Below are 13,527 nucleotides of genomic sequence, written 5' to 3'. Positions count from 1 at the left end.
AGAAATTAAATAATAATATTAACAATGTAAACGGTTTTAGTTTTGTTTGCCTTTAACTTTGCATAAAAGAAGAGGACCCCATTAAACGCTAATAAAAATATTATTTTAACTGCTATATAATAAATTATCATTGAAAAAAGGAAAGATGGTAATAATTTCTATACAAGTGACTATACATAAAATTGCATTGATTAAAGAGATTAAAATTATCAAACAATAAATAAATTAATTTTGACTCTTGTATATTACACAAATGAGCTTTATGCTTTATTAAATTGGTTCCATTAAATTTTTATTTTTGATTTTGTCTCTACAAAATGTAATTTCAGTTTTGTTACTTTCCATCTCTAAATCATAAATCGTCAATATCTATATTTCTATTTGTTTTAAATTTGGTGAAATTTCAAACTTAGCAGCAGTTTTAGCTCTAACTTCTTCTATACTACTACTTGGATCAATTTCAATTAATATTAATTTTTCATCAATAATATCAAAAACAGCTAAATCAGTTATAATTCTTGAAACACATTTTTGACCAGTTAATGGGAAGACGCAACTATCTAAAATTTTTGGTCTACCCTTTTTATCAACATGTTCCATAACTACAACAACTCTTGTATTCTGTGGATTTGATACAAGATCCATTGCTCCTCCCATACCTTTAACTCTACCAGGTAATCCCCAATTGGCTAAATCACCATTTGCTGCAACTTGTAAACCTCCCAAAATAGTTAAATCAATTTTACCACTTCTTATCATACCAAAAGATTCTTCTGATCCAAATAATGAAGCACCTGGAGCTAAAGTTACAGTTTCTTTACCAGCATTAATTAAGTCTGCATCTTCTTGACCCCTTTTTGGGTATGGACCCAATCCCAAAATACCATTTTCTGATTGTAAAGTAACTGATATATTTGATGGTAAATAATTTGGAGCTAATGTTGGCATACCAATACCTAAATTTGCAAATGATCCATCTTTAAATTCTTGAGCTGCTCTACGTACAATTTTAGCTCTTTTTAATTCAGAATCAGATTTTGGATTTTCTAATGATGAATCAAGTGTGGATTCTTCTTCTGAAAATGTAAAAATTTCAATTTCTTTTGGTGTAGTAGATTGAATAACTCTATCAACATAAATTGAAGGTAAATGAACATCTTCTGGTTGAATTTCTCCAGGTTCAACAATATTTTCAGCTTCAACAATAGTTAATTTTGCATTTCTACCCATAACTGAATTAAAATTTCTTGCAGCACCTCTAAACCAACAATTACCTAAAGTATCAACTTTGAAAGCTTTTATTACTGCAACATCACCAAATATAGCTGGTTCTAATAAATATTTTTTACCATTAAATTCTCTAACTTCTCTTGGTTCACTTGATTTTAAGACTTTTTCACCACTTGAATCGTATCTAACTGGTAATTTACCTTCTTCTAACCAAGTACCTACACCAGTTGGTGAATAGAAAGCTGGTATTCCAGCGGAACCAGCTCTAACTCTTTCAGCTAAATTACCTTGAGGAGTTAATTCTAAATCAATTTCACCTTTTAAATATAATTTTTCAAACGTTCGATTACCTCCAATATATGAACTAATCATTTTGGTGATTTGACCAGTGACTAATAATTGTGATAATCCTCTACCATCTAATCCTGCATTATTTGAAACTGCTGTAACATTATTTATATTTGGATTATTGACCATTGCATTTATAATAGTATCTGGTACACCACTTAATCCAAATCCACCTGATAATAAAGTGATGTTTGAGCCAACACCTTCTAATGCTTCATCAGTAGTTTGAACAACTTTTGTTTTGGGGCTTGCTATTGAATAGAATCTAATAAAACATGGTAGTTGTTTAATTTGAATTTTGTTAAATCTTGACAACATAATTAATGTTAATCAATAAGATCTAAAGTTTTTTATGAAATGATAGGTATTTTAACATGAAGTCTTATTGATGGTAATATATTCAATTCATATTTATAAATTTTTCAAAACAAGAAATTCCATACATGATCGGATATAGTTACAAACCATTATTTTAAATTTTGATTGATATAATTTTTGTTGTTTAAATTTAACAATCTTTCGGAAAAACAATTTACTTGAGTCTTTGTGTCAATTGATGGAAATTGAATACTTTTTTGATCCGATTTGTGGAGAAACATAAAGAGATGAATGACAAAGTGGAACAACCTTAACTTGATGAGAGACTCAGAAGTACTAAACTCGATCTAATATAAAATTTCGCTTTAATTACTGGAGCTCAAAAATGAACCTACGAGGTCGAAAAGGGTAAATTTAAATTTTCGTTACATTATCTAAACTATACCCATAAACTAAATACTAGATCTTTATCCTGAGTTAATCCAAAGGTGCTGCTTCAGGTAAACCATTAGAATTAAGCACCAAATTTTCGCCACTATTTTTGATCGCCTCAGTATTTTTTTTAATAACCAATTTTTTTGATTCTTCTTCAGTTATTATTTTAAAGTGCCATTTCAAATACCAATCATTTGGATTCATATCGTATTTTTTAGCTTTTTCCTCGCCTAATTTATCTAGTTCGAATAATAATGGAGATTTAACACCAAAAACAGCATCTGAAGTTTCATAAGGATCCCCCTTTGCATACAAAGCAGTAATTAATTGATCGTAACCTGGTTTCTCAATTATAAAATGTAAATGAGCAGGTCTATAAGGATGTCTGTTTATTGTTTTTAATAATTTACCAACTGGTCCATCATGAGGAATTGGATATGCTACTGGTCTTGTACATTTAATCATGAATGAACCATCATCAGCTGTTGTAACAATACCTCTCATATCTGGACCTTCTCTATTTGTATATTGGGTATCATAAAACCCATTTGCATCACAATGCCAAATATCAACAGTTGCATCAGCAATTGGTTTACCTTCTGGATCAGTTAATAAGCCTTCGATTAATAATGGTTCACCTTTACCTTCAGAACATATTGAATCTCCCTCGTGAATAACTTCAGCATCGTGAGTATGAAAAGGACCTAACAAAGTACCAACTGTAGCATTAGCAGGTTTTGGATGTGATATAGAATCAACTAATACTGACAACCCCAACACATCAGATAATAATACAAATTCTTGTCTTATATCACTGCACATTTTACCACATTCTGTCAAAAATTTTATACCTTCACCCCATTCTTCAGTAGTTAATCTTGTTTCTTTTGCGAAATCATGTAAATGTTGAACTAGTTTTTGTAAAATAAATAATAATCTCATGTTTTTATGTTGTGAATTGACTAAAATTGTATTTTCAGTAATGGTTTCATCACTCATATCCGTAACTTTTGGACCCAATGGTGGGTGACCATTATTATGTTGTGCAGGCATTCTGAAGTTGTAAAACTTAATTGATCAAAATATTACGGATAAAGATTGGTTTGAAAAATGTAAAGAAATTGAAAAAGACGTTCAAGGTTTGATTATGTTTTTATATCATTTTGAGTTGGTTTTTGAATAAAGATATTAAATGTAATTCCGATAATAAGCTCTTGAATTTAAAAAGTTAGGAGCCTTTGTTTAAACTTTTTAGTCAAGATACTTTTAGAAAGTTTAAAATTTTTGAATTGTGGGGGGGGAAGATAACCAGAGAAAAATTAATTTTGACTTGTTAAAAAATACATCAAATTTTTGAAATATACCATAATTTATAAGGAAAGAAAATGTCAAGAGTAATTAAGGGTCTAGCTTTACAAAGAAAAATGATTGACTTCAAAATTCTTTCACAATTTGCTAATTTAACATTCTAAATTATTTCTTGTCAAGGGAGAAGAAGAGTTATTCACTTGAAGTTTAGTTTATAAGTTGAAGATTGCACGTCGACAATTGTATCGAGTAATTGAACGCGTGCTATTAAAGCAATCCCGTTCATTATGTGATCTAGGCTGACCAATTTACTATCGTCTAATCGCTCAGTAGTTATTTCCATTTTGTTAAATGAGAGGTTTTGACTTACATGATTCGGATCTCGAAGAATTGAATCGGCTCGAGCGTAAAAGTGAAAAATTACTAAAGAGTTACTAAGTTTTGATAAAAACGTCAATTAATACAATATGTGGGACCTAATTTTCCATTAATCATTCCACTCAAATTGTATTAGATCCATAGTTTTAATTTAAGTTTCGGATAATCATTTTTCAGATTTTAATTTTTCAAGGAGTTACAAAATCTAAAAATAAATAATTCCGATACTATGAAAATAAATATTATCAACAATTCCGAAAAATTATTAATCATTTTCATTTTAATTATATCTATATTAATTTTTAATAATATTGTAACCGATTGGATTAATAAGCATTAGAAATAACTTTATTATATTATTCAACCCCAATTTCGAATTTTCAGATTCAGCATATCTTAAAGTTGAATGAAAATATCACATTCATTAAAACTATTCAGATCTACATTTACTTTACAAAGACAATTTAATACAATACTATTTAAAATGACTCAAACAGAAGAACCAAAAAGATTTGGATTAGAAAATCAAGTTAAAAGAAATCCACATCGTGATTTTAATAAAGTTGAAAATGAAAGACCAGGATTTGATTTTGATTTAAATTGGAGTTATTCACAAATTCCTTTTAAAGATTGGGAAATTGGATCAGGTGCTAATAATAATGAATGGAAAAACCACAAGAAATTAGAAATTGATCCTTTTGGAGAAGGTAGAAATCCAGTTGATAATTATAAAACTTTAATCAGTGCTGTTGTTCCAAGACCTATTGGATTTGTATCAACAATTTCCAAAGATGGTATTAGAAATTTAGCTCCTTTTTCATATTTTACTGTAGTTAATCATGATCCTCCAATTTTTACATTAGGATTTTCAGGTGGTAAAGGTAATCCAAAAGATACTTGTAAAAATATTTTAGATACTGAAGAATTAACAATAAATATAATAAGTGAATGGTTTGTTGAAGCTGCTAATTTTTGTGCAATAAATAGTCCACCAGATATTGATGAATGGAAATTATCAGGATTAACTCCTTTAGAATCAACAAAAGTTAAACCTCAACATGTTGCAGAATCTGCTTTTTCAGTTGAAGCAAAATTAATAACATCTCATGAATGGAAATCTAAATCTGATCCAAATAGAGCAACTGGAACTTTATGTATTGTTGAAGGTATTAATTTTCATGTTAGAGAAGATATCATCAACAAGGAATTGAATAATTTAGATATTGCTAAATTAAAACCTGTTAGTAGATTAGGTGGTATAACTTATGCTAGAACCGTTCAAGGTTATGAAAAACCAAGACCTGATTTTGATAAAGAAATTGAAAAAGAAGAAGTTAAAGATTTATTGAAATGAAAATTGTGAACAATATGAAATTTAGCCTTTTTAAAATATAGAGTATAGATTTTGTATTGTAAAATTTGGAGATAGAATTAGTTATAGATTAATGTATGATTTTTATATGCATTTGATTACCAATAAACATGCTCTGAAACGCTAACTCTACAAGTACAATATTGAAGGAATAATTTTTGAAAAAATTAAAAAATATACATTAAACTTTTTATGCAAATAATTCAACAACCACCTATTTTTAACTACTAATATAAACCTTTAGTTCTTTGAGCTCTAAGAACTTTTTCTTTTTCTTCAACAGCAGCATCAAATAAAATAAATTCATTTAATGCTTTACCAGCTGGTACCATTGGTAAAACTGGAACTTTCTTTTCAACTAAAACTTCCAATAATACAGGTTCTTTAGCATCTAAAAATTCTTTGACACCATTTTTTAATTCTTCTTGAGTACTTATTCTAATACCTTTAACACCCATACTTTCAGCTAATTTCATAAAATCTGGATTTGATTGATGAGTATGTGAATATCTATGTTCATAAAATAATGATTGCCATTGAGTAACCATACCTTGTTCTTCATTATTTAATACACAAATTTTAACTGGTGCACCAGCTTGAACTGCTGATGATAATTCAGTTAATGTCATATTAAAAGATGCATCACCATCAATATCAATAACAATAGCATCTGGTTTAGCAACTTGTGCACCAATTGCTGCTGGTAAACCATAACCCATAGTACCTAATCCACCAGATGTAATCATAGTTCTTGGTTGAGTCCATGTAAAATGTTGAGCTGCCCACATTTGATGTTGACCAACACCAGTAGTTACAATAACTTCTTTACCATAATTCATTGATTGATTTGAAATTTCTTTTATTAAAGTTTGTGGTTTAATTAATGAACCTGGAGTTTCTAATTGATATGCATATGGATATTTTTCCTTCCATTCATTAATTTCTTTAAACCATTCAGGTCTTGATTCTATTTTATTAACTAATGGTATGAATTTTCTCAAATTTGAAGTAACATCACCTTCAATAGCTTCAGTTGCTTCAACAACTTTATTTATATTTTTTGGTGAAATTTCAAAATGTAATATACCACCTCTATTTTCACTTGCTGCTAATTTTGCTTCTGGTGCAAATTTAGATATATTACCAGTAACTCTATCATCAAATCTTGCACCTAATGCAATAATACAATCAGCTGCTTGCATTGCAGTATTTGCAGCTGCTGATCCATGCATACCTAACATATCTAAAGATTTTGAATCTCTTTGATCAAAAGCTCCTAAACCTTGTAATGTTGTTGTGACTGGAATATTTGCTTTATCAGCTAATTCTTTTAATAATTTTGGACCATCTTCATGATTTAAAATACCACCACCACAATATATAATTGGTTTTTTAGCTTTATTTAAAATATTAGCTGATCTTTTTATAGCTTCAGAAGTAAATTCACTTACTGCTTTCTTGGTGATTTGACTTAATGCATTTGATGGTAATGTTGTATTTATAGGTATTGATTCTCTTAAAATTGATGCAGTAACATCTTTTGGTAAATCAACTAAAACTGGACCTGGTCTACCTGTTGTTGCTATTTCAAAAGCTTCATTGATTCTTCTTGGTAATTCAGCTACATTTTTAACCATTACATTCCATTTAGTACATGATCTTGAAATACCAATAACATCGGCTTCTTGGAAAGCATCTGTACCAATTGCTGTAGTTGGTACTTGACCTGTGAAAACAACTAATGGAACACCATCCATTAAAGCATCTGCCAATGGTGTAATAACATTTGTTGCACCTGGACCTGAAGTAACTAAAACAACACCTGGTTTCCCACTTGCTCTTGCATAACCTTCAGCCATATGACCAGCACCTTGTTCATGTCTAGGTAAAACAAATTTAAATTTATCTGAATTATAAATGGCATCGAAAACTGGTAAAATTGCACCACCAGCATAACCAAATACAGTATCTACATCATGTCTTAACATCATTTCATGAAAAATTTCACCACCAGTTAATCCAATGAATGAATCATCCATTACTTGTTCTTTTCTTAATTTTCTTGGATGTTGATTCTTCTGATATAATGAAGTTTTATTTATATTATTTATTGGTTGTGGTGATGATACCAGTTGTGCGTCTACTGTATTGAAAGCAGGCGATGGTTGTGGTCTTGATGAAGATGTGGCAGAAGCTTGAGCAGCATTTTGATGATTTATTTTGGAAATTGATCTTGTTTGTGATTTAATGGTTTGATATAAAATTTTTTGAGTTGTCCTCTGACAACATCTTGATGTGAAATTTCTTGAAATCATTTTTATTTGAATAGATTTACAGTAAAGTATCTAAGCGTAATGAATTAAAAGAATAGTTGGTTTGACTAATAGAAATGAATAAATATAAAGTTGTTAAATTAAATATTAAAAAAAATGTTTTAATTTCAAAATGACTAAGAATTTTTCACAGAAATTTTTTTTTATATGGAGTAATAATATTACTTAATAAATTATGTAATAATTATCTTGTGTATTACATAATACTTATATAATAATGATTTAATAAGTAAATAATTAAATCGTTTCTTTTTCTTAATAATAAATAGGACCTTTTCCGCCTTATGTATAATAATAAGGACAAACGGGAAAATTTATTATTATAAAAAATTAATGTCTTATGACATTAAAAAAAGATGACATACATCTGAAACACTATTTTACACCTGTTTTAACTTGTTGCAAAAAACATCGAAATATAAGTTACTGCGTAAATTTTTGTGATTTAATGATGTTTGGTGAGCAAATGATTTACTTATCATTGAAATTATAATTTCGAAGTAATAATTTCAACATGGCATCAATCTGATACCTTCATTTTTTATATCCTACAGCGTAGCTTTTATAATAGAAATAATCGCTACAAAGAAACATTGTACTTGAGCCTATTCGAGAACGTGCTAAGATAGAATAAGCGTTAAACAATTTTCAAGGATGTAAATTTCAGAGTCAAATCACACAAATTGTATGGAATGACCTCAGTGACATAGATTTGGGTTTTGGCTCTATTTATCTCAAAATAAGAATCCAATTTTTACTATTTGTTCGAGCTATACGAAATGTAGTATCAATATCTTCATCGTTGAAAAGTAAGCGTAATTTGTATGGGTCAAAATATAGTGACACATTGTGATATAAGTGTTATCAATGACTGAAAATTTGAAGTTTGTTACTTTTTAAATCGTCTGTCAATTGAATTAGAGTTCTGTTTTGGTGCGAATTGAATTTTTAGTACAATTTCAAAGTTGACAAATGCTCAAAATGTCGATTATATTCGTGAATAACTCTTTGACTTGCGTCCTTAAGAACTTTTTGTTAATATCAATTAGATTTAAAATGTTTTTAACTTAAGGATAGAGTCGCTTGTTTGGCTGTTAAAGCATATGTGAAGCTTTTGTAACTTTGGAACTTTTTGTGCAATAAATTGTGGAAGGTCGGAAAATTACCACAGGAAATTTTTGATTTGAAATCTGAAAACAACTTCCAGATTTTGAATTTTGCCACAAGTTAAATAAAAAACATATAAGTGAGTTCGTTCAGCAATTTTGAATGTAATTTGTATGAGTAATTTTGTTGACAGATTAATTAGTTTTGAGATACAGCGAAATATATGTTTAAACTCATACAAAATTTGTATTGAAGTTTACTATTATGGATAATTGGGGTCTTATTTTTCCATACTAGTAAAAATGAGAAAAGCTACCAAATTTGTATTATGGAACTGGATTTACATTATTTCCAATTTAAAACTTATCACGAATTGTATAAATGGCAGTTAAACTTCAAAGATACCGAAATTATGTATTTTTAAAATGAATAAGTTTTGACTTAAGATTCATTAAAGAAAAAAACATTGATAAGCAATTCTAATTTCTGTAAATTTAAAAACGTTTGATATTGAGATTTATGTTGAACTCAGGTGAAAGATTGATTGACAAAATGCGTTTTTTTCTTTTTTTTTTATATCATATTTGTCGGAGTGCTATTAGATTTTGAAATTGCATTCCCAAAAATTGAATTTTTTGTGAAGTAGTTTTAATTTAATATCAATTTGTTCATGATCGAAAAGTAAATGTAATTTGTATGGGACTTTATCTTTCATCTATAAAATTGAATCAGCTATGAGCAATTCAAAGTAATTCTCTTATTTCCATTGCCGTTGTAAAATATTAGTCCAACTCTCGTTTCGCTCGCTTTAAGGTTTTTCTCACTAATTCTGTTTCAAAAATTCAAGAATGGCATTATTCAACAACACATTTAATTTAAATATTTAAACAAAAAGACAAATACAAATAACATTCGAAATTTATCAAATATTTCAAAGAGCATACTCATATAAATAAATATAACGGATTTTTTAAATTTTATTCTCAATTTTGTAATTTTTACAAACATGTTTACAGTAGGTTATTTTTTACCGTTACAAAAAGACAGTATACGCTTTTTTTTACCAGGCTTCATTACGCTGAAAAGTTGTAAATGATCTAATCAAGGGATTATGAAGTTACAAAATAGATTGCAATACAATAAATATTATAGTTTAGTAACTACTTTTATCTACAAATAACCACGTTAATAAAACTTATCTATTAATTAAAAAATATTATTTTTTAGGAAATTCTTTTATCGAGTCAGTATTTGACATATTTGGAGTTAAATCTTCTCCAGTTTCTTTAGATACCCCATCAATTGTTTCTGGACCAGCAGTAGCATAAATAGGATCAACTAATTCTTCTTCATCTCCAGTTGTGTTTGTTGTATTTTTTGATACACCACCTTTATTAATTTCTTGTTGACGAGATTTTGATATAGCTAATTTTTCTTTCATTGCTGGTGTTGATCTAATTGGTTGTAATAAATATGGTGAATTATCTGGATCATCTTGTTCATCATAATAAGCAAATTCTCCAATTTGTGCTAAATCTGTACCTAACATTTCTTCTTCTTCACTTAATCTAATTTTTAAAAATGGAATTCTATCCATTACTAATAATAATATGGAAGTAACAACAAATGACCAAGCAGCAACTGAAACACTAGCAGCTAATTGATAACCTAATTGTTTCCAATGATGATTCATCCAACCACCTTTAATTTCAGTACCATCAATCATTGCAACATAATCAGCTGCAAAAATACCAGTCATAAAATTTCCAACAAATCCTCCAACACCATGTAAAGCCCAAACATCCATACCATCATCAATACCAATATAAGCTTTTAAATCAACTGCAAAATTACATATTATAGCTGGTACAATACCAAATATTAATGAAGTATAAACTGGAACATATCCTGCTGCTGGAGTAATACCAACTAAACCAGCAATTGCACCAGTACATAAACCAACAGTTGACCATTTACCACCAGTTCTAAAATAATCAATAAACATCCAAGTTAATCCACCACATGCAGCTGCAATATTAGTATTTACACAAGCATACCATGATCTCATATTTGCATTACCAGTTGAACCACCATTAAAACCAAACCAACCAAACCACAAGAAAACAGTACCTAAAACAACTGAACTAACTGAATGAGGTTTATATTTTGGTACTTTACCTTGAGCAACAGGATCATGTCTTTTACCTAACCATAAAGAATAAGCTAAAGCAGCAAATCCAGAATTTTCATGAACTGGTCCACCACCAGCAAAATCTAATGCACCTAAATTAAATAACCAACCATTACCACCCCATACCCAATAAGCAATTGGAGCATAAACAACAGTCATCCAAATAAATAAAAAAACCATCATTGGACCTAATCTTGCTCTTTCACAACCAGCACCAACCATTAAAATACCAGTTATAGAAGCAAACATACCTTGATAAAAACAAAATAAAATATCTGGAACAGTTTTAACTATAGCAGGAGCTCCTAATACTTCCTTGAGACAAAAATTTTGTAAAGTACCTAAAAATTGTGATCCATTATGAGCAAAAACTAATGAATAACCCCAAAAAAACCATTGAAAACTTGTTAAACACATTGCCATTATTGATGCCCAAATTAATGATAATGCATGTTTTTTTCTTGATAAACCAGAATATAATAATCCAACTCCAGGTATCATAATCCAAACTAATACACCAGCAGTTCCAATCCATGCCATATCTGCTGCTTCAAATTGTTTATTTAAATCAACTTTAAAAACATCACCTCCTGTTCCACTTTCAGTATAACCTGAATCTGACATATTGATATTAAAAAGGTTGTATTGTATTAAAAATGAAAGTGAAAATTGAAAAGATAAAAGGATATATATTAGATAAAAGAATGAAAAAAGAATTGATAAACAATAAAAAATTAAGAGATAAGATGTTTAACTTATATATTTTAAAATTTTTACTTCATTAATCAAATTTTAAATTAAAAATTTAAAAATAAAAAAATTAAAAAAAAAAAAAAAAAAAAAAATTTAAAATTTATCAAACCAGTTAAACATTTTTAGTAAATCTTCATGAAACTTTAAATTTTATCAAATTTTATTACTAATTAATCGAATTTGAATCCTTACTTCTATTTATAAATCATTCAAATTTTTCTTGTATACCCCCAGTCAACGAATTAAATTTTAAACGAAGGGTTTTTTTGATGTATTATAATAATTTATTATTATATAAAGAGATGTAGGTTTCAAATAAAAGGGTTTTTTACAAGAAAGTTCTTTAAGATATCGCAGATTCAAAATTTATGTTGGTTTTAGAAAAAAAGATCTCTCTTATGCTTTAGTTACTTGAGTTTCAGTAAATTTCATTTTATATTTTCCAATTGTATCTTATTAATTCGACTAAAAATTTAATAATAACAATTTTCGTTATCAGTAAAAAATTGCAAAATAAATTTGTTTTTTTTTTTTTTCAGTACTAAAATATTTCAAAGCTGCAAAATTTAATATGTCATAAATATTAAAATTAAAAATATTTTTTCTGTTGTTAATTATTTTCTTATCAACCAATTAAATTTAAAAGATAAACAAACAATTTCTCTCTTATCTTTTAAATAAATAAATAAGAAACATTTAAAAAATATATTAAAAACGTATTTAATAAACGTATTTACAATATGTCAAATTTATCAACACATATACAATATATATAATAATAGAAGTTTACAATATGATTAAAATATTTAATTTCTTGGTATTTCAATTGAAAAATTAAGGGATACTTAATTCTTGTATAATAGTGTGACTATTGTTTTAAAATTTAATTGAATGATGAGGTTCGTAACTTGACATCTATTCCTAAAAAACAAAGATAGCAACTTATGACTATCTATCATATTGATTTTAAACGAAGATCTTATTGAAAAAATAACTGGGGTATTGATAAAATATATGCATTATACATACATTATAATAATAAGTATAATAAGTATAATAAAAGTATTCACGCCTCTAGACATACATTATATATAAATATATATATATCATTATTGTTGATAATTTAGACTTTGTGTGTATTGAAGAAGATCTTTTGAAAAAAAAATATAATTTTGATAAGTTTGTGACAGCCTTATGAACTAAGGAAAGACACAAAAATAGGACCGTTAAATTCTGACTCATGTGCCGTTTTAGGTTTTTATCTATTTTAAACCGCTTTAAAATTAATACTAAAAAAAAGAAATTTATTAATAGTAAATTTAATTGATTCGTACGATTGAATTAATTTTAGAGGCTTTTAATTTAAACAATGTTATTTTTTTTATTTTTTTCATATGCATTTACGAATACAGAAAATTTAGATTGTTCTATTTTAATTTATTTTTTTTTTTACTTATTAAAGAAACATCCGATTTATTCCTAAAATGGTACAGCTACCATTTGATGTCGGATATTTGTTAGGATGTCAAAATTCCGAATGTTTTATATACAATTTGTATCTAAGTACTAAAACATCTGTACTTCAATATTTATAATTTTTACAACCAAAAAAATTCTTAAAATCGAAACAAACATTAAGTAAAATAATTCAATGCTTGGTACAACTAGACTTCGTCTTTTTTTTCTCTAACAATATTAATAGAATATCAAAAAGTCTATCTAACGAAGTTAAGTAAATTTTACAAACTTTTTCA

General features: G+C 27.8%; 5 protein-coding genes across 5 annotated transcripts; 1 reads left to right on the top strand and 4 right to left on the bottom strand. All coding sequences in view use genetic code 12, as the record gives it.

Annotated features, from left to right (window-relative positions):
• Positions 1–369: 369 nt before the first annotated feature.
• Positions 370–1,896, bottom strand: KGF54_003196 (uncharacterized protein; the record flags this gene model as incomplete). Its single annotated transcript, XM_051763758.1, has 1 exon — positions 370–1,896. The coding sequence occupies one exon, from the start codon at positions 1,894–1,896 to the stop codon at positions 370–372; it is 1,527 nt and encodes a 508-aa protein (XP_051619257.1).
• Positions 1,897–2,373: 477 nt separating this feature from the next.
• On the bottom strand, positions 2,374–3,384 carry KGF54_003195 (uncharacterized protein; the record flags this gene model as incomplete). Its single annotated transcript, XM_051763757.1, has 1 exon — positions 2,374–3,384. One exon carries the CDS (start codon positions 3,382–3,384, stop codon positions 2,374–2,376), a length of 1,011 nt encoding a protein of 336 aa, XP_051619256.1.
• A 1,117-nt stretch (positions 3,385–4,501) lies between these two features.
• Positions 4,502–5,371, top strand: KGF54_003194 (uncharacterized protein; the record flags this gene model as incomplete). Its single annotated transcript, XM_051763756.1, has 1 exon — positions 4,502–5,371. One exon carries the CDS (start codon positions 4,502–4,504, stop codon positions 5,369–5,371), a length of 870 nt encoding a protein of 289 aa, XP_051619255.1.
• Positions 5,372–5,616: 245 nt separating this feature from the next.
• ILV2 (acetolactate synthase catalytic subunit) lies at positions 5,617–7,704 on the bottom strand (the record flags this gene model as incomplete). The annotated part of the gene is made up of 1 exon (XM_051763755.1): positions 5,617–7,704. The coding sequence occupies one exon, from the start codon at positions 7,702–7,704 to the stop codon at positions 5,617–5,619; it is 2,088 nt and encodes a 695-aa protein (XP_051619254.1).
• Positions 7,705–10,045: 2,341 nt separating this feature from the next.
• KGF54_003192 (ammonium transporter) lies at positions 10,046–11,644 on the bottom strand (the record flags this gene model as incomplete). Its single annotated transcript, XM_051763754.1, has 1 exon — positions 10,046–11,644. The coding sequence occupies one exon, from the start codon at positions 11,642–11,644 to the stop codon at positions 10,046–10,048; it is 1,599 nt and encodes a 532-aa protein (XP_051619253.1).
• Between the last annotated feature and the right edge of the window lie 1,883 nt (positions 11,645–13,527).

Source organism: Candida jiufengensis (genome assembly GCF_024610255.1).
Source record: "Candida jiufengensis strain CBS 10846 chromosome Unknown scaffold2, whole genome shotgun sequence".
In the NCBI taxonomy this organism is placed as follows: domain Eukaryota; kingdom Fungi; phylum Ascomycota; class Pichiomycetes; order Serinales; family Debaryomycetaceae; genus Lodderomyces; species Lodderomyces jiufengensis.
The sequence above is the reverse complement of the archived record's forward strand: the minus strand, read 5'-3'. Positions and strand labels throughout refer to the sequence as shown.